The sequence below is a fragment of the Talpa occidentalis genome, unplaced genomic scaffold (assembly GCF_014898055.3).
Source record: "Talpa occidentalis isolate TD23 unplaced genomic scaffold, MPIMG_talOcc4v2.1, whole genome shotgun sequence".
Lineage (NCBI taxonomy): Eukaryota > Metazoa > Chordata > Mammalia > Eulipotyphla > Talpidae > Talpa > Talpa occidentalis.
The window spans coordinates 88910725-88932942 of NW_026555331.1; the positions used below are offsets into that span (position 1 = coordinate 88910725).

General features: G+C 33.7%; 1 protein-coding gene across 1 annotated transcript in view; it reads left to right on the forward strand.

Annotated features, from left to right (window-relative positions):
* Positions 1-22218, forward strand: part of GLCCI1 (glucocorticoid induced 1) — a 93610-nt gene that overhangs the window by 35018 nt on the left and 36374 nt on the right. The window contains 2 exon segments of the mRNA XM_037508213.2: positions 1099-1250; positions 21050-21136. Coding sequence (XP_037364110.1) covers positions 1099-1250; positions 21050-21136 — 239 coding nt within the window.

The following is a 22218-nucleotide window of genomic DNA, read 5'->3' on the forward strand; positions in this document are numbered from 1 at the left end:
GTGTATATATTTAAGATCCTCTAGTTTTCTTTGTAATGAAATTATAGAGTGCAGTATCATAATTTTAATTTTCAACAGAGGTACCTGTGATATTCATATGAGAAGTAGGTAGAGTGTTACAATAGATTAATTGTATTGTGGTGAATGTCTAGAGATCTTGGTTCCTCTTTGCCTCTGTCACCTGTTAGCAGCTCTGTTACCTTGGACAGTCGTTCTGGGTTTTACATTCATAATCCATAAATGAGGAAGTTCAATAAAAATATAAGGTTTACTGTACATGTTATTTTTGCATAGTGGTGTAAATTTTAAATAGGTATTGAGCATTGGCTCTTTTTCAATCTGTAGGTGCTAAACTTATGCATGGGTTGCGGATGGGGACACTAACAGGGTTTCTTGCAAGCAGACAAGGGCATGTATATATTAAATGGAAAAGGCCAGAGATGGAGAAGGAAGGGCATTGGGAAATGTTTCACAGAGACATTGTGTTACTTGAGATGGTCTACAAGATTTGTTAAGTGAACAGGAAGGAGAAAGTTCTAGACTCAGGTAATGATAGGATGTACAGATGCAGAGGAGAGAGAGTTTCAAATTTGGGAGACTGCAGTTAGTTTGAGTGGCACCTGGTAGTTAGCATGGGTTATGAAGGAATACAAAGAGATTAAGCATTGAGATATATAGGAGTCAAATAATGAAATATATGGATTTAATGGTAATGAATAACTATGGAAATGTTTCTTAGCAGGTATGGGAAGTACCACTGTAAGGTTTAATTGGCATGACTATAAAGACAGAAAACTAGCAGTCCAGGTGCCATATAAGAGTAATGGCAGTGGAGATGATACATTGGTTTTATATAGAATAGATTTCTGAAATGGATGGGCTTTGTAGAATTGTAATAGAGCTGGAAGTATATGTAATATTTAATATCTCAGTGTATTTTCCTTTGGAGAGGGTCTATAATAATTTAATCGATCATTTAAGAGGACTATTAGGGTAAATATGTATTATAGGGAAAATTGACAGGATAGCATTCTACAAACAATTTAAATTTATATTACTCATTTGTGACTAATCTTAATTTTTTTTGACTTTTTGTAGTGGACAGGCCAAAATCTCAGCAAGTTCGAACCTCTAGTACAATAAGGAGAACCTCCTCTTTGGACACGATAACAGGACCTTACCTCACAGGACAGTGGCCTCGGGATCCTCATGTTCATTACCCTTCATGCATGAAAGATAAAGCTACTCAGGTAAACGAAGAAAATCAAAAACAATTATAAAACTGCCCTGCAGTTGTTCTGTTTTGGTCACAGTAAAGAAAATCTAATTTAATCAGATTTCCCAAAGAAGAAAGTCATTTCTTTTAGTAAGCTTTAGATTATTTATCAGCTAACTTTTAAAAGGTTTAGACTTATTTATATTTAATAAATAGCACATCAGTCTTCATTACATGGTTTTATTTTATTCTATTTAGTTTTATGAATTGTTTTACAATAGAAATTCATCTAATCACTAGTCGTCATATTAGAAAATATAATTAATTTTTATAGAACAGTTTGCATAGTTCCTAGAAACAATTTTTAAAGCATTATCATGTGGCTAAGAAAATTTATGTTAAAGGATTTTTGTGTGTTTAAAGTCAAGACTGAAAACCTGAAGAGAGAAATAGCAAATTTATTGTTCATCAACTTTACCTATCTGTGAAATGTAACTTTTGAATTAAAAAGCTTTTCCTTCTGGGTCAGGGGAAAAAAAAATCTGAAAACATCTTAATTTGATTAATCAGTTAGAGTTTATTGACATTGTAAAGGATACTAAAAAGCATGTATGACATGATTGGTTGTTGGCTTTAAAGAACTTACAGCATAGTTAGAAAGATAAGATGTGAATTTATGAAAATTGGGAATAGTAGATAGTGTATAATTAGATGTAGATGAGTGGAAGATTTAAATGTGAGGAAATTCAAAGAATGAGAACATTTTGGGTTTTGTAGCTTAGGGAAATAGAAGATTATAGAGTTTCACCTCTGAAGAAGTGAATAAGGAGAACGTTTTTGGCATGATCTATAAAAATCTTTGTAGTTTTTCTAATTTTCTCAGACAAGCTTGAAACTGTGAAATTAGCTTTTTATCATCCATCCTAGCAATTCTCCCTTTGTAATAGTCTGTGCCACCCCCAATCTATCTTTTGCTTTCCACTCTTTGTTTTATTAAAGAAAGGATTCATTTGATATGATAGGCAGTGAGATTCTCAAGTAGAAATGCCTAACAAATCTATGGATGCATAAAATAGGCCCAGATAATTCAAACCATTTTTCTGGAGGAGTTGGTTTCACATTTTGGATGAAATATGGGCATAGAATATAAAGGAAGAAGGTCAAGGAACCAAGGAGTTAATTTTTGGAAAAGTTACAAGGGAAAGAGAAAATTGACCTGGGAAACAACAAGACAAGGAGAGAATTAATGTTTCCAGATCATGTGACATGTTCTTTTTCATATTTTGTATTGCATTTAATTCTCATATAAAATTACACAGATGGAGAAGCAGAAATCTACGGAAGTTCAGTGACTTACTCAGGGTCACAAAGATGAATGTGTTGGGCTGGTTTTTAATGCAGGTTAATCTGTCAACCAATATGAGCTTCAATCTTAGGGGCCTATGCATGTACCGACACGTGTTTGTAAGTATAGTAACTGGCACTGTATTTAAAAATAGTAGCTATTGTTTTCAGATTTTTTTCAAAACTACATTTTATTGAATATATGCTTTATGCTCACACTATCCAGAAGCATCATTTTAGTCATCCTTTACAAATACTAAGAAAAGGAACCAGAGAAAGAGCCATAGCTAAGAGAACTAAAATAAATAACATAAACAAACTTTAGAAAGTTATTCTAAGAAAGGAAAAATTCTTTAAAGTACTAGTTGCTAAAGAGAAGTTACGGAAAATGAGGACTGGGTTTATGGATTAGGGTACACTGTCTTGAAGATTGTGGTATAAATGTGGTAGAGGAGGAAACCCAGATATTTGGGAGTTAAGAGGAGATTGATATAGAGACAGATGAAAAGCGTGCTAGGGAGGTTTCTTAAATGTGTCTCTTTATCATTGTCATGGGATTAATGAAACCTAATTCATAATACTGTTATATGACTAAATATTTAATATTTAAAAGTGAATGTGGCAATACATATATTCGGTTATTAATAAATATAAGCATGCCCACTTATAAAATCTGAAGGGTCTGGAGCAATATAAATGAAGGCCCTATAGGTATACATTTATTAATATGCTTTTAAATTAAGTATATTTTGTCCTTGCATTTTGACAAATCTTCATATTAACCTTGAAGGTCAGGTTTGAATTAAGAATTCCCGTATTGTTCAAAGTCACATGTCAAAATGTTTAATTGGACTGAGTCTACCCCACCTTCTGTTTCTAGCCCCCACCCCTTTTTTTACTCTATACTCTGTTTTATACTCTGAGAAGTAGCTTTAAACCTATGTTGAGACCCTCCAAGTATTCAGTTCAATTTCTATCCATACTCCTTTAAGAATGAGGCCTAGGGCCTTCCTGGTGGTGCAGGCGGTTGAGCGCAGCACTGTGAAGCAGTCCACAGCCTCTGTAGCACAGGATCTATCCCAGCCGGCCAGGGAGCTACCTACATGGCGCAGCAGACCTCTCCTGTCTTGCGTGCTGCTCCCCTCAGCAGTGTATCTCAGTCAGTCTGTCTGTTCTGCTCCCCACTCTGTCTCTGGTGAATTCTCTCACCCTCCCACACATCTGGCTTGTATTCTGGTTCTTGAATAAATAAATCAATCTCAAAAAAAAAAAAAAAGAATTTATTAACAACAAAAAAGAATGAGCCCTAGAGAATAAATAGTTCCTTGCAAGCCTTCAAAGCCAGGCTCCCTGCTGTTTGAGTGGAAAAATTGCTGGGCTCAGATAACCCAGACTGTACTGTGGCAGAGATGTGGGCCCGCAGTGTGCATGTCCTTTTGGTCCCTATGTCTCTTTACCTTCTTTGGAGGGGTTTGGCTGGAAGAGAACCAGAGCAATTCCCTCTAAAGTTTGACATCCAGATTAGGTGTTCTCTGCTTGTGTTTGTACATGATTCATTTATTTAAAAATCTTGACATTGAATAGAAGACAAAATATAGACTCAGATTATAGTTGGGAAAGTAAAGGACTTCAGAGAAACTAAAAGTATTTGTAAATGATTACATGAGCAGCAAATATAAGGAGATTTGAATTCAGATCTGGCTGATGCCAAAGCTTTTGTTTTTTCTCCATTTCCCCCACTGCCTCTCGTAGCAACCACTACTGTGTACAGTACTTAATGCTTGCCTTACAAGCATCTGTTAATTTGACGATACAGAGGTGAATATAAGAGATGTTTTTTTATGGTCATGTCTACTTCTTCTAGACTAACTTTTTAACTCTTGGAAAGGGAAGTAGACTCTTCTGTGTGTGGGAGTCTGGAGGAAAGCAAGTATAGCTTGCTAAGATACTAAATGCTGGTTTGGTTTTTGAGAGATGGTGTCTCTAATATACTCTTCCTTTAATATTTCTGTCTTTCAACTCACTTCATTTTTGAGGGCCATATGTAAAATTATTAATGTTTAGTCTGTTTTTACTTTGGGCCTTTTAGGAAGAAATAGCATAGTGTTGTAGAAAAGGCTATGGACTTTGAAGACAGATCTTGTGTTTAAATTAAGGCCCAATGTGAGGGAACTTCCTCAGATGACAATAGAAATGTTATATATCTTGATGGAGGTTTTGCTTATACAACTGAAAACATTTGTCAGAACTTATCCTGATTATCTCAGGATGTTTTGAGCTTAGCTACTTTAAGAACTATGAAATACTTCAAGTTTGTATTTTTGAGTTTTATCTAATTTTAGTATTATTTAAAATAATTTTGGATGGTAAAATAATACATTTAATGTAGAAGGACATAAATAAATAAATAGCTACTTTCCCAATCCATTCCTTAAGGAATCATTATTAACAAGTGTTTGGGTTTTTTTTTTTTTTTTTGGATACATTTTTTGAGACATTTTCTGTACATGGAGAAATATGTTTTTTAAACATATCCACACATTGATGGAATCAAATTGGACATTGTATCTCTGACATCTTACATTTGATGGATCATGGACATTCCTCCTGATGTGCAAAAATCCATACCTCCTTTTGGCTATTTTTTAAAACTGTAGTAACATATACATAAAATTGTACCATTTTAGCTATTTTTAAACATACGTATACATTCACACCCTTGTACAGTCACCACTATCCATCTTTACAACTGCATATTCTTCCTCGCATGAAACTTTATATTCTTTAAATACTAATTCCCCATTTATTTTATATTTCTCATGCCCAGGCAACCACAGTTGTACTTTATGTCTCTATTAGTTTACCCTGGGAGCCTCCTACACGAAAAATTATATGGTATTTGTTCTCTTGTGTCTGGATTGTTTCAAAGTTCATTCATGTTACAGCATGTTGCCATTTTTTTTTCCTTTTTAAGGTTGAGGATATTGTTGTATGAGTCTACTACATCTTCTTTCTTAATTAATTAGTTGATAGACATTTGGATTTTTTTCTGCCTTTTGAATAATGTTCTTATAAACATTCATATACATATACTTTCCAAGTTCCTGCTTTATTTTTGGTATATATCCAGAAACAGAATTGTTGGGTCATATGGTAATTCTATGTTAGATTTTTGTTTTATACAGTGGCTGCATCATTTTGCATTTCCACCAACAATGTTCAAGGATTCCCACTTTTTTTAAATCCTTGCCAATACTTGTAATTTTCTGGGCATTTATTTATTTATTTATTTAATACATTTTTTACATCATTTTTCATTTTTGCACAATGGATGCATTTTCATCTTGGTTATATTCCCCATACATTTCCCACCTCCCTTATTTTGATCCTAATCTCTCCTCTCTTCCCCCCATAGTGTATCTCTGGTTTATAGTTGCTTGTTGATTTTGATTTTTACTTTATTATAATTTTGGGCATTTTTTTTAATGGTAATCATAATGGTGAAGGAGTATCTCATGGTGGTTTTGATTTGTATTTCCTTAATGATTAGTGATATTGAGCATCTTTTCATGTGCTTTTTGGCCATCTGTATATCTTTATTAGAGGAATGTTTATTTAATTCCTTGGTCCATTTTTGAATTGGGTTATTTTTTATTGTTGAACTTTAGGAGTTCTTTATATGTTCTGATATTATTCTATTGCCACATGTTTTACAAATCTCTTTTCTCATTCTGTGTGTTGCTGTTTCACTTTCTTGATAGTGTCTCAGTGGTGTCACATCCAAAAAATCATTGCCAAATCCAGTGCCATAAAGCTGTCCCATATGTTTCCTTCTAAATGTTTTACAGTTAATTCTTCAATTTATTTTTTAGAAGTTTTTTTTTTAATTTATACATACAATAACTGGGGTGTAGGTCAGGGTGTGGGGGGTGAGAAGATTCACTAGAGACAAAGTGGGGAGCAGAACAGGCAAATCTACTGAAATACACTGCTGAGGGGAGCAGCGTCTGAGACAGGAGAGGTCTGCTATACCATGTGGGTTAGCTCCCTAGCCAGTGGGGAATCAAACTCTTGCTGCAGTAGCTGGCAATAACTTGATAGCACAGAGACTTAACCCGTGTGCCTCCAGGGAGGCCTTTAAGTCTTAAATTTAGATCTTTATCCTAAATTTTTGTTACATGGTCTAAAGTAAAGGTCCAACTTAAATTTTTTTTTTTTTTTGCAATCAGGATAGTCAGTGCTAGTGTTGAAAGGGTATTTTTCACCCGTTGCATGGTCTTAAATATGTTTGTTGAATATCAGTTGATCAGATATGTGACAGTTTATTTCTAGTGCTCTGTTTTATTCCATTGATCTATATCTGTTCCTTTTTTAGTTATTATGCTATAATTAGGAGGGATTACTCCCCCCCAAAAATTTAACCCTTATTTTCTGTCATAATTAAATTTTTACATTTATATCTTTGATACTTCTGCAGTTTATTTTGATGGAAGGAATGAGATGGGATCTGTATTTACCTATGTGTCCAACTAATCAGCCATTTGGTTTTTCTACTTTCTACTGATTTGAGATGTTACTCTTATCAAAAAATAAATCCCCATTTTCATTTGTGTCTCTTTCTGGACTCTCTATGCATTATACCATTGATACCTTGTGCCTAACACTGAATGATTTTAATTTTTGTTGCTTGGTATTTCATTTTAGTAGTTTATGTGGTTAGTCCCATTCATTACATTCATTTTTAGAATATTTGTGACTAATCTTCAATTTTGTCAAATTCCTATCAAAGTATTTTATAATGCAATTAAGTATTTATGTAGAATTGCCAACTTTACCTTAGTGAGTCTTATCCAAAAAGGGGTATGTCGGGCCTCCCCGGTGGCGCAGCGGTTGAGCGCTGGGTTGCGAAGCTGCCCGCAGCCTCTAAAGCGCCAGTTCGATCCCTGGCTGCTCCCCGGCCACCGGAGGAGGGTCCCGCATGGCGCGCAGACCTCTCCTGCCGCCCGCTGCTCCCCTCAGCAGTGTACCTCAGTCCCTCTACCTGCTCTGCTCCCCGCTCTGGCTCTGGTGAATTCTCTCACCCTCCCGCGCTTCTGACTGTACCCAGTGCTTGTATAAATAAATAAATAAATATTAAAGGAAAAAAACAAAAAACAAAAAGGGGTATGTCTTTTTATTTATTCAATTATTATTTTTGTCCTTCAGGAACATTTCAAAACTTTTTTTTTTTTAGGATCAAAATATTTCTTGTTAAGCTTATACCTGTCTTTTTTGGTTTATTGTTGTAAATAGGGTAGAATATGTTTTCTCTTTATATGCAAAATACTATGTTATCATTGAAATGATTATATTTTTAATTTTTTTTTAAATTAAATGTTTAATTTATCCATGATGATACAACTAGAATAAATGCTATTTGTTTATGGAGTTCTTTTTTTAAAGACAACTGGTAGCAAGCAACGTGTATTCAGTTTAGTGTATTTAGTTTCAATATTCAGAAATGAGGTATGAAATTATTTTCTTTTTCACAATGTCATCCTTAGATTAGTGTTATACTTGCTTCATAAAAAGGTTTTGCTTGGGGCTCTATAAGCTCTGGCATGTTATAAATGTCTGATTATCAGTTACTTGGGTCTGAAAGAATTTTACCTGTGAAGCTGACTAGACGAGTATGCTTTTGGATTCTAGCTCTTTAGAAAATCTCAATTTCTTCCAAAACTGTTGGTCTCTTTGGGATTGTGTTTCTTTTGTTCAGTTTTTCCATTTGCTTTCTAGATGTAATTCATTTCATTCAAATTTTCAAGTGCATTAGCTAATAAAGTGTTCTTGTATAAAGTTCTTTAAATTTCTTGCACATTTACAGTTATTTTTCTTATTTTTAATATTGCCTATTTGTGTTTGAGTAATTAAATTTGGTAATATAGCATTGACATTGTTCGAAGTTGTTGAATTTCTTTCTCTTTTTTTCTCTAGTTTAATGTCTAGCTTTGCTCTATCTCTAACTTTATTCTGCCTTCCTGAAGTATATTGTTCTTTTCTAAGTTCTGAAAATGAATTCTTAATTTTTTATCTGTGGTATTTCTTATTTAATAGTGTAAGCCAAGATTTAGCCTTTGATTTTAGTTTTGATTAGTATTTTCAAGGCATTATGCAATTTCAAGGTATTATGCAATTTCAGTTTTGGTAACCTGCATGTGAGATCTTTTTGTTTTTAATTTTTATTATTTTTCAAAGATTTATTTTATTTATGCACACAAGAACTGGGGTACAGGCCAGAGGTGTGGAGAGCGAGACGATTCACCAGAGACAGAGTGGGAAATACACTGCCGAGGGGAGCAGTGGGTGAGTCAGGAGACTTCTGCTGCGCCATGTGGGTCACCTCCCTGGCTGGGGATCTAACTCGTGCTGCAGAGGCTGTGGACAGCTTCATAGGCTGCATTTTAACCCCTTGCGCCACCAGGGAGTTCCCCTGTTTTTAACTTTTAAATGTTTAAAGTGTTTTTCCCAGGAAAAACAATTTCCAGTTTTATTACAGATTATGGAATTATAGGGCTTTAGTAACCTCACTGAAATATTCTTTTTGACCTAATATAACACCTATTTTTTAAACTAATGTTCTGTACTTGAAAATGAGGTACTTTTTAAATAATTTATTTGTATATATTTTACACCATTACACATTTTTGTACTTTTAGATATAGAATGTATTGTATAGTCAACCTTACTAATTATATTATTCATTTTCCATATAGTCCTTTTTGTATATGTCTGTCTGTTCTGTTGTGAGCTGGTAGTATGGAAATTCTGTTGACGTCTCCAATGGTCATTGACTTATATATCCCAATAATAAACATGCTTAAAGATTTATGTCTGTTAAATCTTCCTCCTGGTTGGTACTACTATTTTTATTGAATGCTTTCTGTCTTGATTAAACATTTTCCCTGAACTTACTGTTTTCATGATACAAATTAATATTGCAAATTCTGTTTTCTTTTCATTGGTCTAGAGCTTTGGTTCTGAAATCAGACTATATGGTTTTGTATCTCAACTCTAGCATTCTATCTTTATAATCTGGGCAACCTCTGTGCCTCAGTTTCCACATTTGTAAGTGAGATGATATACCTCATAGAATTGTTATAAGAATTAAATTGAGTTAATGCATTTGAAATGTTCAAATAGTAACTAACAGTAAATGTCATTAAGTAATAGTTATTATTAACATTCACTATCAAAGAAGGGATATAATGGGTGAATGTTTGGATATTGGTCATGGCACTATTAATTTACAGCCGGAAGGAGAACTTTGAATGGAAATTTTTTCCTCCTTTCTTCCCTTCTCTCTTTCTCTCTATATCTTAATTTGTTTTTATATTCTTCTTGTGGCAGATCTTTTTTATTGTTAGAAATAATTAGCTTTGAGCTACTTGCTCCTTCATTCATTCATTCATTCATTCATTCATTTATAGTCACATATCATATATCTCCCTGGGAGTGAAAAATAACCTGGTGACACTCTGCAGTATTTTTTAAATGTCTAATGGACAACTAAGGTGAGAGTAACTGTTACACCATGTAAGTCCTTCCGCTACTCCCCTCATTCCTCTTCCCTTCAAATTTGGTATCAGAGAAAGATTTCAGAACTTTTCTAGTTCTTTTGTATTCTTTATGGGGTAATAAAATGGTAGACTTCCATTATTTTTTGCTAACTTTTGCTTTCCATTCTCCAGATGATGTTTTCTTTTAGTATTTTTGTTTGAATTTTCAAAATTTAAAGTATGAAACTTAAAAGTACATAAAAGCATTTTTTGTTTATTTTTCTTAATTTCATTAAGTTTGAATATAGGGATTTTTATGGTCCTCTGTTTATGTCAATATCTTACCTTAGAAATCTATTTGTCTTAAAGAAACAAATCAAGAGTTACTACTTAGCATTTGGTTTTAGCCAACATTTTATAGTCAACAACTCTGAACTAAAATACATGAATTCTTTGTTATTGAAAATATATTTAAAATACTCCATCCTTTTCCTTCCTCATGAAAGAAGCTTGGTTGGAGAGGACTTTAATCAGAGGAGTAGATGATATCTCAAATAATAATGGATATTAAAGAGAACTTTCAGTCTTACCACTTTGATCAGAAACTCATTTCCTGACCAAAAGTTATACTTGATACAGCTGTTTGGGTTTCCTGTACCCTTGTTGAAGAGCCTGCTGTTGAAGTTTGTTTAAGAAGCAGTGGTTGCTGGAATATTTGGGGGAGAGTGGGAGGAAGGTAGTTTCTTCTTAAAATGGAAGCAAGTGTAAAGATTTGGTCATGTTGTTCTGTTACATTGCATTCCACTAACATAAATTGTTATTTTTATGGAGCTGGTCCCTAACTGGCTGCTGAGCAATTGTATAAAGATAAATTCTTGTACAGGAGCACCTTTACTTTTTCTCTCAGACATTAGCTAATTAAGAGAGAAGATCGTATATTCATAGAGTTGAATATTTGGTACAAAGTAGTCATCTTTGTAGATTAGAGTGTAATAATTTTGGTTGTTGCAGGAAAATACTTGACTCTACTGATGGAATTTTAAATCTGTGACTGAAATACTTTATATCTTATTCATTAATTTCAAATACTCTCTAAAATTATTAGAAACTCAAAACTTTCCTTATGTCTACTAGGTATTATATTCATTCAATTTATTGTGAAGGGCCTTCCTCTTATTTCTGCTCCCCATATATATATGGTTTTCCTCCCATTACTAGAAGAATTGAGCAGAAAACAAAACCTAATTTCCTTTTAGCTCTTTCCCTATTTCACAATTTTATCTAGTCTTTACCCCTAAGCTATATTTATTTGAATCAGCCCTCCTTTTATGTTTTCTTGACATTTGTTGTTTGCTATATTAGTTCTCTTTTATATTTTATAAGCCCATGAAATCAATCAAAAATCCTGTGATGCTAATAACCAGGTGGCACTGACCGAAAAGACATCTGTATGTTATACACATTAAGCCTTGGGGACTTAAATGTTAGATCATGTTTATGTGTTTGGTATGAAGAGCATATACCTTTCAAGTTATTAATAACTATTTTGTATAAATGAATGACTTAACAGGATATGTTGTATTGGTAGGAAACATTATAAACCAAGTGAAAACAATTTCCTACACTGTTGGAATTCTTACAGTTTTTGAGGGAAACACTAGAATCTACTGCAGTAAAGATTATATGAAATAATTCATTAAGCTTATAGCACAATATCTAATCATAGTACATACTGATGAATGTTAGCCTCCTTTGTATTAGAATCTGTAGTCAACAATTTGAATATAATTAAGTGGACAGAAAAAGTGATTATTATTATTTCTCCCTCACTGACTATTCTAATACCAGTTCCTTGTACATGTAAGTTCAGCTTAGAAATCTGATTTTTCAACTTATAAATCTTGTAACTTTTAATAATTATATCAAAAAGGTCTTAGAGTAACGTTTGTTTCCATTTGTAAATTTAAATATTTTCAAATATATTAACGTTAGTCATAATGTGGACCCTTGAACTGTTTGACTGCCAACCTTCAGATATGAGAACTTTTGAAAAATATTAAAAACTATCACGAAACAACAAAAATAATTAATCTCTTGGATAATTCCAAGACAGCTGTAGTTCAGTGTCATTGATAAATGTTTTATCTGAAGTGTTTTGTATAATTTTTTTATTTATTTAAAAAATAAAATTACTCATTTTTAACATCAATGTTTTGAAACCTAGCAACCAAAGAAAATTGTGATTTTTTTAAAAAAAGAATGAATTCATTTTAATACTTTCTGAAAACTTAAAAAGTTAGACCGTATCATTTGATTTTTAAATATATCCCCAATAGTAGTGATATAACTTTCAGAATAATAATACTAAATATAAATCAAATAACAAATTTGAAATATTATTTATACTTTTAATTCCTCATACAGCCATTCTCCTTTTGGTTAAAGCATAAAATTATTATTTGCCAAGACTCTATTTAATAACTTTCTTTAAGAAACCAGAAAAGAGTCTTTTCTTTCTTTTTTTTTTTTTAGATTTATTTATTTATTTCTGCATAGAAGAACTGGGATATAGGCTAAAGGTATGGGGGGTGAGAGGGTTCACCAGAGACAGAGTGGGGAGCAGAGCAGGTGGATCTACTAAAATACACTGCTGAGGGGAGCAGGGGGCGAGACAGGAGAGGTCTGTTGCACCATGTGGGTTAGTCCCTGTCAGGGATTTGAACTCAGGCCATGGTGGTAATAGTGCTGACACTTAACCCCTAGGCTACCAGGGAGGCCACAGAAAAAAAGTATTTTTATTGCACAGTTTATTTTATGTTATGTCTATTAGTGCTTTGATTAAATATTCTTACCATGACTAGATGTGTAGTAAGATGTATTAATAATACTAAAAGTATTAATGTACGGTGTCTTATATAGCCTTTCCTCTGATAGTACTCAACTAGTGCCTTTGTGTGATTTGAAATTTGCAAGAAAAAGCATAACAGAAAATACCAACTAATTAACTCACTGATTGAAGGCAAAAAAAGAGAAAATACCAACTATTTTTAAGAGAAAATAAAAAATGCTTTGGATTTTCAGGTTCAGCAACACCTGACTTTTTGATTGAAAACTGAGATGATTTGTAATTGCGAGTTTGACTTAAATAACAGCTTTATTGGGATATAATTTATATGAATTACATTTCAGCTATTGTGTGCAATTCAGTGATCCTTAATATATCAAGAGTTGTGCAACCAGTGCCATTATCATTTTAGAACATTTTCATCACTCCAAAACAGAAACCACCACACCCTTTAGCACTCGCTTGCTGTTATATTTCCCCCCAGGCCTCTTTCTTTCAGGCTGTGGCTCCACTAATCTATTTTTCATCTACAGATTTGCCTGTCCTGAACATTTCTTATAAATGAGCTCAGATATTATGTGACCTTTCGTATATAACTTCTTTCACTTAGTATAATTTTTTTCAAGATTTATTTATTTATTTATACAAGCACTGGGTACAGTCAGAAGCGCAGGAGGGTGAGAGAATTCACCAGAGCCAGGGCAGGGAGCAGAACAGGCAGAAGGACCAAAGTACACTGCTGAGGGGAGCAGTGGGCACGGCAGGAGAGGTCTGCTTGCCTTGTGGGACCCTTGCCGGCGGCCAGGGATTGAACCGGCGCTGCAGAGGCTGCGGGCATCTTCACAGCCAGCGCTCAACTGCTGCGCCACCAGAGAGGCCCTAGTATAATGCTTTTAAGATTAATCCATATCACAGCATATATCAGAACTTCATTCCTTTTTTTTTTAATTGCCAATAATATTCCAGGGTATGGTTTTGCTACATTTCACTTAAACATTCACCATTTGAAGAATTGCTATAAAGAAGTTTTTGTGAGAACATATGTTTTCATTTTTTTGGGGGGGAATTACTGGATCATATGATCATAATGACCATAGCTGTATGTTTAAATTTTTTAGGAAAACATTTTTGGGGATATATTTTCCTTCATATAATTAAAGGTATGTTCAAATTAAATTACTATAAATTCATGTCAATTTTCTCATCAAAAACTGTCCATTAATATTTCTGGGTATTTGACATTTCAGTGACCTTCTGTTTTCAATTAAACTCTTAATTTAAAAAGTTAAATGTTTTAGCTTTCTCTAAGTTCTCCCACTCCATTCCCATATCCAGTAGTTGATAATCTACATATAGGTACTTGTTTGAGAAAACTCCCTACTCAAAAGCAACCCTATCCAGTCAAAAATATTTTACGTGATATGTGCTTACATCCTAACATAAATATAACTTACATGTAATCTCTCTTCAAAAATAGATCTCTTCAAAATTAGAATTTTTGCAATTCCATATGGGGCTTTCTCAAAGTAGATGTTCACTGAGACTTACCAAAAATTCAGATTTTGAAAATAGTCATTTTGGAAAACACCTAAAAAGCACAAAGAAAATAAGTCGATTATGTTCCAAATATCCAGATATGGCCATTTTTAACATTGTGATGTACATCTGTTTATATTTTGATGATTTACATTTACAAAACTTTTAAAGGTGGAGTTCAGTTGACACTTCAGTGTTCTATAAACTTTCAAATTTAATATCATAACATTTTTCCATACAGTATTCCTAAACATGACTTTAAGACTTTTCTTGATATTTTCTCATTTTAAAATATTCTGGATTTATTATAGAATTATCTGGAACTCTCACCACTATTTACATTTCAAAATATCTCTTTCTAGTCTTTTTTCTCTTTGTGTCTGTTTGTTTTGTAAAGTGAGATTATCATTCATATGTTTCTTTCTTTTGTATTATTATAAGAATGTGATGCAATTTTTCACTTTCCAATTGATGGGCAATTAGGAAAGTGTAAATCTTAGGTTTAATGCTTAGAAGTAAAATTACTCTGAATATTTTTAAGGTTGTTGGTGCATATTATGATTGCTCTTTTTCAAGTTAGCATTTCTCACAGACTTAGGCAAATTGTTTCATTTTATCATGCCTCACTCAGATATACTAGCAGAGTTCTGTGGTATTTCTTATTTTCAGAAATTGACCTTCTGAATACATATCTTGTTAATAATCTGGAAAATCACAAACCATTACTTGAAAGAGTTTCATTTAATTGTGTGTTGAATATATTAAGACCTAAAATGAATTTTATGCATTCACTTAACTATTCAGGAATGTTAATTCTTGCTAGTGACTACTGTTAAGTATTATTTAGTAAAAAAAAATTCTCCCTATCAATATGATTTTCTGTGTGACTCCAATGTTTACTTTATCTATGCTAATTTCTAAAAATGTAATGATATGAAAATTGATTTTATATTTGTTAATGGATAATAGTCTACAAGAAAAATGAGTGAGTATATGATCAATATGACATCTTGATTGCAGCATCTACGTCTTATTTTATTTCCTTAGTCTAACAGTGTTTTTCAAACTTCAACCTACATCAGAGTCATCTGGAGAGCTTTTTATATATCAATTGCTAGACCTTATCTAAGAATCCCAGATTTAGTATTTCTGAGTTGAGCCTGACAATTTGCATTTCTAACATGTTTCCTGATGAGGTTGATGCTGCTCATCTGGGGACCACACTTTGAAATTGGTTCAGGACAGTGAGTACATAGATCTATTGTTTTTGTGGTCTTTTAGAATCATATTTAGCCTCCTAATATTGAAAAAGATTATTTTCTTGCTAGAATTACTTTAAACTGTTTTGAAATTGACAAAGCAGGAAAGCCTATTTGCCCTTACTAGTTTGTGATTGAAAATATAAATAACAAAAATATCCATCAGATAAAAGACTGTTGCCCAGAATAAACAAAGAACCCTTAAAACTCAACAATAAGAAAATAAACTGCTTTTAAAATGGGACAGATCTTGGGCCTCCCCGGTGGCGCAGCGGTTGAGCGTTGGGTTGTGAAGCTGCCCGCAGCCTCTGCAGTGCCGGTTCGATCCCCGGCTGCTCCCCGGCCACCGGAGGAGGGTCCCACATAGCGTGCAGACCTCTCCTGCCGCCCGCTGCTCCCCTCAGCAGTGTACTTCGGTCCTTCTGCCTGCTCTGCTGCCCGCTCTGGCTCTGGTGAATTCTCTCACCCTCCCGCGCTTCTGACTGTACCCAGTGCTTGTATAAATAAATAAATAAATGAATCTTAAAAAAAAATAAATAAATAAAATGGGACAGATCTTAACAGATACTTTACCCAGGAAAAGGGCAAATAAGCATATGAAATAATGCTCCACATCATGTGCCAGCAGGGAAATCTAAATTAAAACAATAGTGAGCTCCTACCATGTGGTATTAGAATGGCTGAAATCCAGAAAACTGACAACCTCAAATGTGACTGGGATGCAGAGGGATAGGAACTCTCATTTATTGCTGGTAGGAATGCAAAATACTGCAGCCACTTTGGAAGTAGATTGATATCTTACAAAACTTAAAACACTCTTACCCTACAGTCCAACATTCGTGATTCTGAATGTTTATTCAATGTTGTTAAAAACATATGTGTACAGAAAAACTTGTACACAGATATTTATAGCAGCATTTTTCACAATTGCCAAAACTTGAAAGCAACCATGATGTCCTCCAGTAGGTAAATGGATGAATAAAGTGTGGGTCAACCAGCCAGTGGTAGATCTGGATTCAGCACTAAAAATAAATGAACTATCTAGCCATGAAAACACATGGAGGAAACATAAATGCATATTACTAAGTGAAAGATGGCAATCTGATATCATGACATATTGTATGACTCCAGGTGTCATGACATTCTGGAAAAGGTGAAACTATGGTGATGGTAAAAAAAAAAAAAAAAAAAAACAGGGCCTCCCCGGTGGCGCAGCGGTTGAGCGCTGGGTTGCGAAGCTGCCCACGGCCTCTGCAGCGCCGGTTCGATCCCCGGCTGCTCCCCGGCCACCAGAGGAGGGTCCCACATGGCGCGCAGACCTCTCCTGCCGCCCGCTGCTCCCCTCAGCAGTGTACTTCGGTCCTTCTGCCTGCTCTGCTCCCCGCTCTGGCTCTGGTGAATTCTCCCACCCTCCCGTGCTTCTGACTGTACCCAGTGCATGTATAAAAACAAAACAAACAAACAAATAAATAAATAAAAAAGCATGCCTCTATTTAAAAAAAAAAAAAAAAACAACAAAACCCAAAAATCGTTGGTTGTTAGGATTTGCAGGATAGGCAGAAATGAATAGATAGAAGAGCACAGAGGGTTTTTAAGCAAGTAAAAATACTCTGTATGATACTGTAATGATGGACACAAGTCATGTTTGTCCTAACCCATAGAATATTGAAACCTATTTTAGTGAGCTCATTGTAGGAGCTCATTTTAGGAGCAGCAATAGTGAAACCTGTTTTAAACTATGGACTTTGGGTGATAATGATGTGTCAGCGTAGGTTCTTGAGTTGTAACAAATTTGTACACATTTGTGTAATAAATGTCCTGCTCTGTAGGAGATGTTGTTATGCAGGAGGCTGTGCATTTGTGGAGACAAGAGTATCTGAGAAATTTCTGTACTTTCCTTTCAGTTTTGCAGTTAACTTTACTCTTAAAAAATATACTTAAAAAATAATATGCAGCAGGGTTGTTTCCTATGTGTTTCACTGAAAAGAACTCTTTCCATAGGTAACTAAAGGTAGCAAAATGAACCTGGGGCTTAGGGGTTGGATTTTGGCTGATTCTGAGAGGTAAAAAAAAATTAAAAAGGGTCTCTTCTACCTGCAGGTACCCTTACATAAGCAGGATTTTCTTTTAAAACTATCCAATTTTTGATTGTGCTTTGCTGAACTATATATAAAAGGTTTATTCTCTTTTCCTTTATAGTGTAAGTGGCGGTCCCTAGAAAGACCAATTTTTCTAAACTTTGGTGACTAAAGAACAAGCTGTTGTATACAGTACAAATTATTTGGGATTATATTTCTTTCCAAACTTTCTGGGAGAAGTGTTCTACAGGATATTAATAAATGTGCTTCTGAAATAGGTGTTTGGTATCATATAAGTAAGAGAAAGTAGGTAAAGTCTTTTAAAGAAGAGTGTTTGGGGGTGTGGGGGTGTGTGTGGGGGTGTGCAAAAGCCTTTGAAATGTCCATTGTCTTATACATTTAATAGAGAAATGTAATATATGTTTCCAAAATTTATTTGACTGCAGAACCCCTCTGTCATATGTTCTTACCAACATCCAGTAACAAGTCTAGTCTAATGAGCAGAATAACTGGCTAGTTGGGAGAAAATTGATTACTGATATGAAAGGACAAAACTTTTGCTACTTTGAGTTGTTTCCATAATTCAAATGGTAAAGCAGGCCTCAAATACTCAGATTTAACAAGTTAGATTCAAATTAGTTCAACTTGCATAAGCTTTAAATAGATTTGATAAACCAAGTAACTATCTTTTGTTTTTTGCTTTAGCTAAAATAACTTGTTAAAAATAGGTGATTAAATATTTAGAACTCTGCTCTCAGAACTCTGTGCAACAATGGAAATGTTCCTTATCTCTGTTGACCTATATAGCAGCCACTAGTCACTAGCCTCTTAAAGATTACTGAGTATTAGAAATGTGCTATTGTGACAGAGTAATTAAACTTTTAGTTTCATTTAATTTTTTTAAAGATGTATTTATTTGTGCATATAAGAGCTGGGGTACAGGCCAGAGGTGTGGGGGGTGAGAGGATTCACCAGAGACAGAATGGGGAACAGAACAGGCAGATTGACTGAAATACACTGCTGAGGGGAGCGGTGGGTGAGTCAGGAGACGTCTGCTGCACCATGTGGGTTGCTCCCTGGCCAGCCAGGGGATCGAACTTGTGCTGTAGAAGCTGCAGTTAGCAGCTTCATAGGTTGTGTCTTAACCCCTTGGGCCACCAGGGAGGCCCAGTTTCATTTAATTTTCATTAATTTAAATTATTGCACATTGCTAGACAATGCAGTCTACAGAGTGTGTTTATAAACTAGAGCATTTTTCATACTACAAAATATTTTTTTTTCTTTATTGAGCTACCATAAGTTTACAGCACTGTATATAATATAGGGGCATAGGTTCATACCTCCTCAGATGTGTTACCACGTAACCCTGCCTTCAAAGTACATATACTCATTTACCCTTGACCAACAGGTCCACTCCCCCCCTTTATTCCCACCCCTTCCTCACCTGCCCCTCTAGTAGCCTAAATTCTGCATCATACTAATTTTAAATTGATGGGATTAAAATGAAATTTCTCTTTGGGGAGTTTAGTTTGGAAAAGTTGAGACTGTGATGAATATATTTAAATGACTTCTATGCATGTAATTCTATAGTGACATAATTGAGAGTACTCTTCACATTTTTTCCATTTGCTTGTGGAGTGGTTGGCAGTATTAAGACAGTTGCAGAAAGTTTGGGATTTATGTAAATGTCCTTTGAAAAAGTTAGAGCTATACAAAGGTTAGAGTTTTATAATGTTAAATAATTATGGAGCATGTCAAAACTTACTCTTTTGCTATGAATGTACTGTTGCGTTTCAAACATGATCTTTAAATCACTTGATTTTTGATGAGAGTAATGGTAGAAAGGTGAAAATAGTAAGGTATGTAAGTTCTCCTAATACAAGTTTGACTAAATTAAACTGTCATAATTGATTAATTTTAGAATAAATTGACTACTTTATGACTACTTGGCGGGACCTAAATTATTTCAAAGTAGTTTGTTTGACCTAGTACTACACTTTAGGAAGTTTTGACAGCCAAATAGGTTTTGGGAAGCAACTTGTTTAATATATTGTTATCTTTTATCCTTGCACTTGCCAATTGAATAAAATGTTTTACTCTCTCAGTCATGCCTAAACAGCTTCTCTTTAGTACTTGAACTGTTTAGTAGTTTATTTACATTTTAATTCAACTAGTATTTATAAAAGGTTTCATTTTGGAGGATCATTACTTTTTAAAATGGTAATTATTTTAAGTTATCCACAGCGTTTTTGAATATATGGTGTGGAATTGCAGCTTTTCCATAAGAAGCTGTGTATTACATCAAGTCACAGGTGCAATCTCAAGTGATATTTTTCAGTATGTAGCAATAATTTTTAAAGCCATGTGTGTTTATTATGATCATTATCAGTTGTTTTTCTTTAAATAGTATTTTTTTTCCACTTTCTCCAATTTGTATTACACTGACTCTTCTCATATATAAAGGATGATCTCTTAATATTGTTTGAGTTTTAATACAACCACTGAATGACCAGTCTCACCATGTGGAATTTAGTGTTTTTTGCGGCACTTGTGTGTAATGTTTATACTCATTAAATAATAGAAAATGAGGTTCTAGGTAAGAAATATTCTGTATTCTGACATGCAGCTCAGTTTTTTACAAAAAGAGACATTACTGCAGTTTAATCAGTTTATGCATGTTAATTTTTCTTTTTTCTTTTTCTAATGACTTTATATTTTCATATAAAGATATACTTGCTTTTTTCAAGAAAGGACACTTTACTCTTGGATTGTCTTTCCTAAGAGGAATGGTATAGTCAGCTCTCTGGTTAGATATTTGAACTGCAGATAATCTAAATCCCATTATTTCTGTGCTCGTTCTGTTAATCTTACTTCTATATGTAGTATTTAATAGATGTACCATTTCATGTTTAATATGGCTCTTCTCTTTACAAAGAGAAATACATGTATATCTTCACAGTTTCTGTTGATTTTGTTAAATTTGTTATTAATAATGTTGATGTGAAAACTGAAATGTTTGGAGCAACATTACTCAGAGACATATTAGATTTCTCATAATTTAGAATATAACAATGTTTTGAACATTTCATAGGGTCACAAAAATCTTTCTGGATAAAGGATTTTAGTATCTAGTATATCCCCTTAGCTGATATATGCTAAGATTCTGAAAATGTTTGTGTTGCTGTGAGATCAGGGAGTAAAAACTACAATCCTTTTTGTTGTTTTTTTTTTTAAAGACACCTAGCTGTTGGGCAGAGGAGGGAACAGAGAAGAGATCACATCAGCGTTCTGCATCATGGGGCAGTGCTGATCAACTAAAAGAGGTAAGTTATTTCTGTTTTCAGTCTGTAACCTGTTTTAGTCCCAGCAAATTATTTTGCTGATTTCTTAATTTAATGTTACTTCCTTTATTTGTGCTAACCTTAACCTCTTTTAGAATTTAAGAGTTGGCTTCTAGATTTTGGTGAACAAGCCTGAGTTTACCTTACTTGTTTTCTTCATATCCTTTATAAATATTTCTTTACAACTACCCAGCTTTTGTTTTTTCCAGAGTGAAGTCTGATTTTATGTAATAATCTTGTTTTTGACTTACTATAACAAAGCTAAGTAAATGATGTCTTTGTATAATGGCAGAATAGTGTTTCTTGCTTCTAATAATCTTTTAATGATATATAACATACCCAATAATAGTGGAGTCAATGTAATTTAAAAAATTTTTATTAATTATGAGTTACCTAAGTTATGCTAGTCTTTATATTTCAGGTTAATATTCTCCAGTATAATCTGCTTTCATCTAAATTCTTGCTTATTTGTTTTCTAAATTATAGTAATTTAGATTTGAGTTTATCTGGTCTTTTTGAGGATTCACATTACGACAGCTCATTACTTTGCAGGAGAATCAAATAAATTCAGTTGGTTTAAAGTTGTTAGGGTTTTTTTTGTATATTAAACTCAAAATTATAACCATTGGTTTTGATACTATACTCTATCAATATCAATTAAGTCTGCTTTAAATATTTGCAAGGGTAGATATATGTCATTTTTCTCTAGGGTAAACAGTGACATTTCTCTCAGGTATTTTTCATGTATAGTTTCCTTATCCCTTAGTTTCATTTTCTATACAATGGATTGTCAGTATCTCTCATATACTGTGCTTCCTATTGTATTCTCTATTGATTTAGAAAGATCCTCAACTCCTATTTACCTTGCATACAAACATATATATATATGTATATATGCAAAATATTTTCCCAAAATCACTTTTACACTAGTTACGCTAGACTAACATGTCTAGGTAAAAGGGCTACATATCTCTACATAGATATGAATAAGAAAGTGAGCTAGCAGTTTTTATCTCAGAGCTAAAAGTAATCTCAGAGTTATAGTTCAATTTTGGACTATAGCA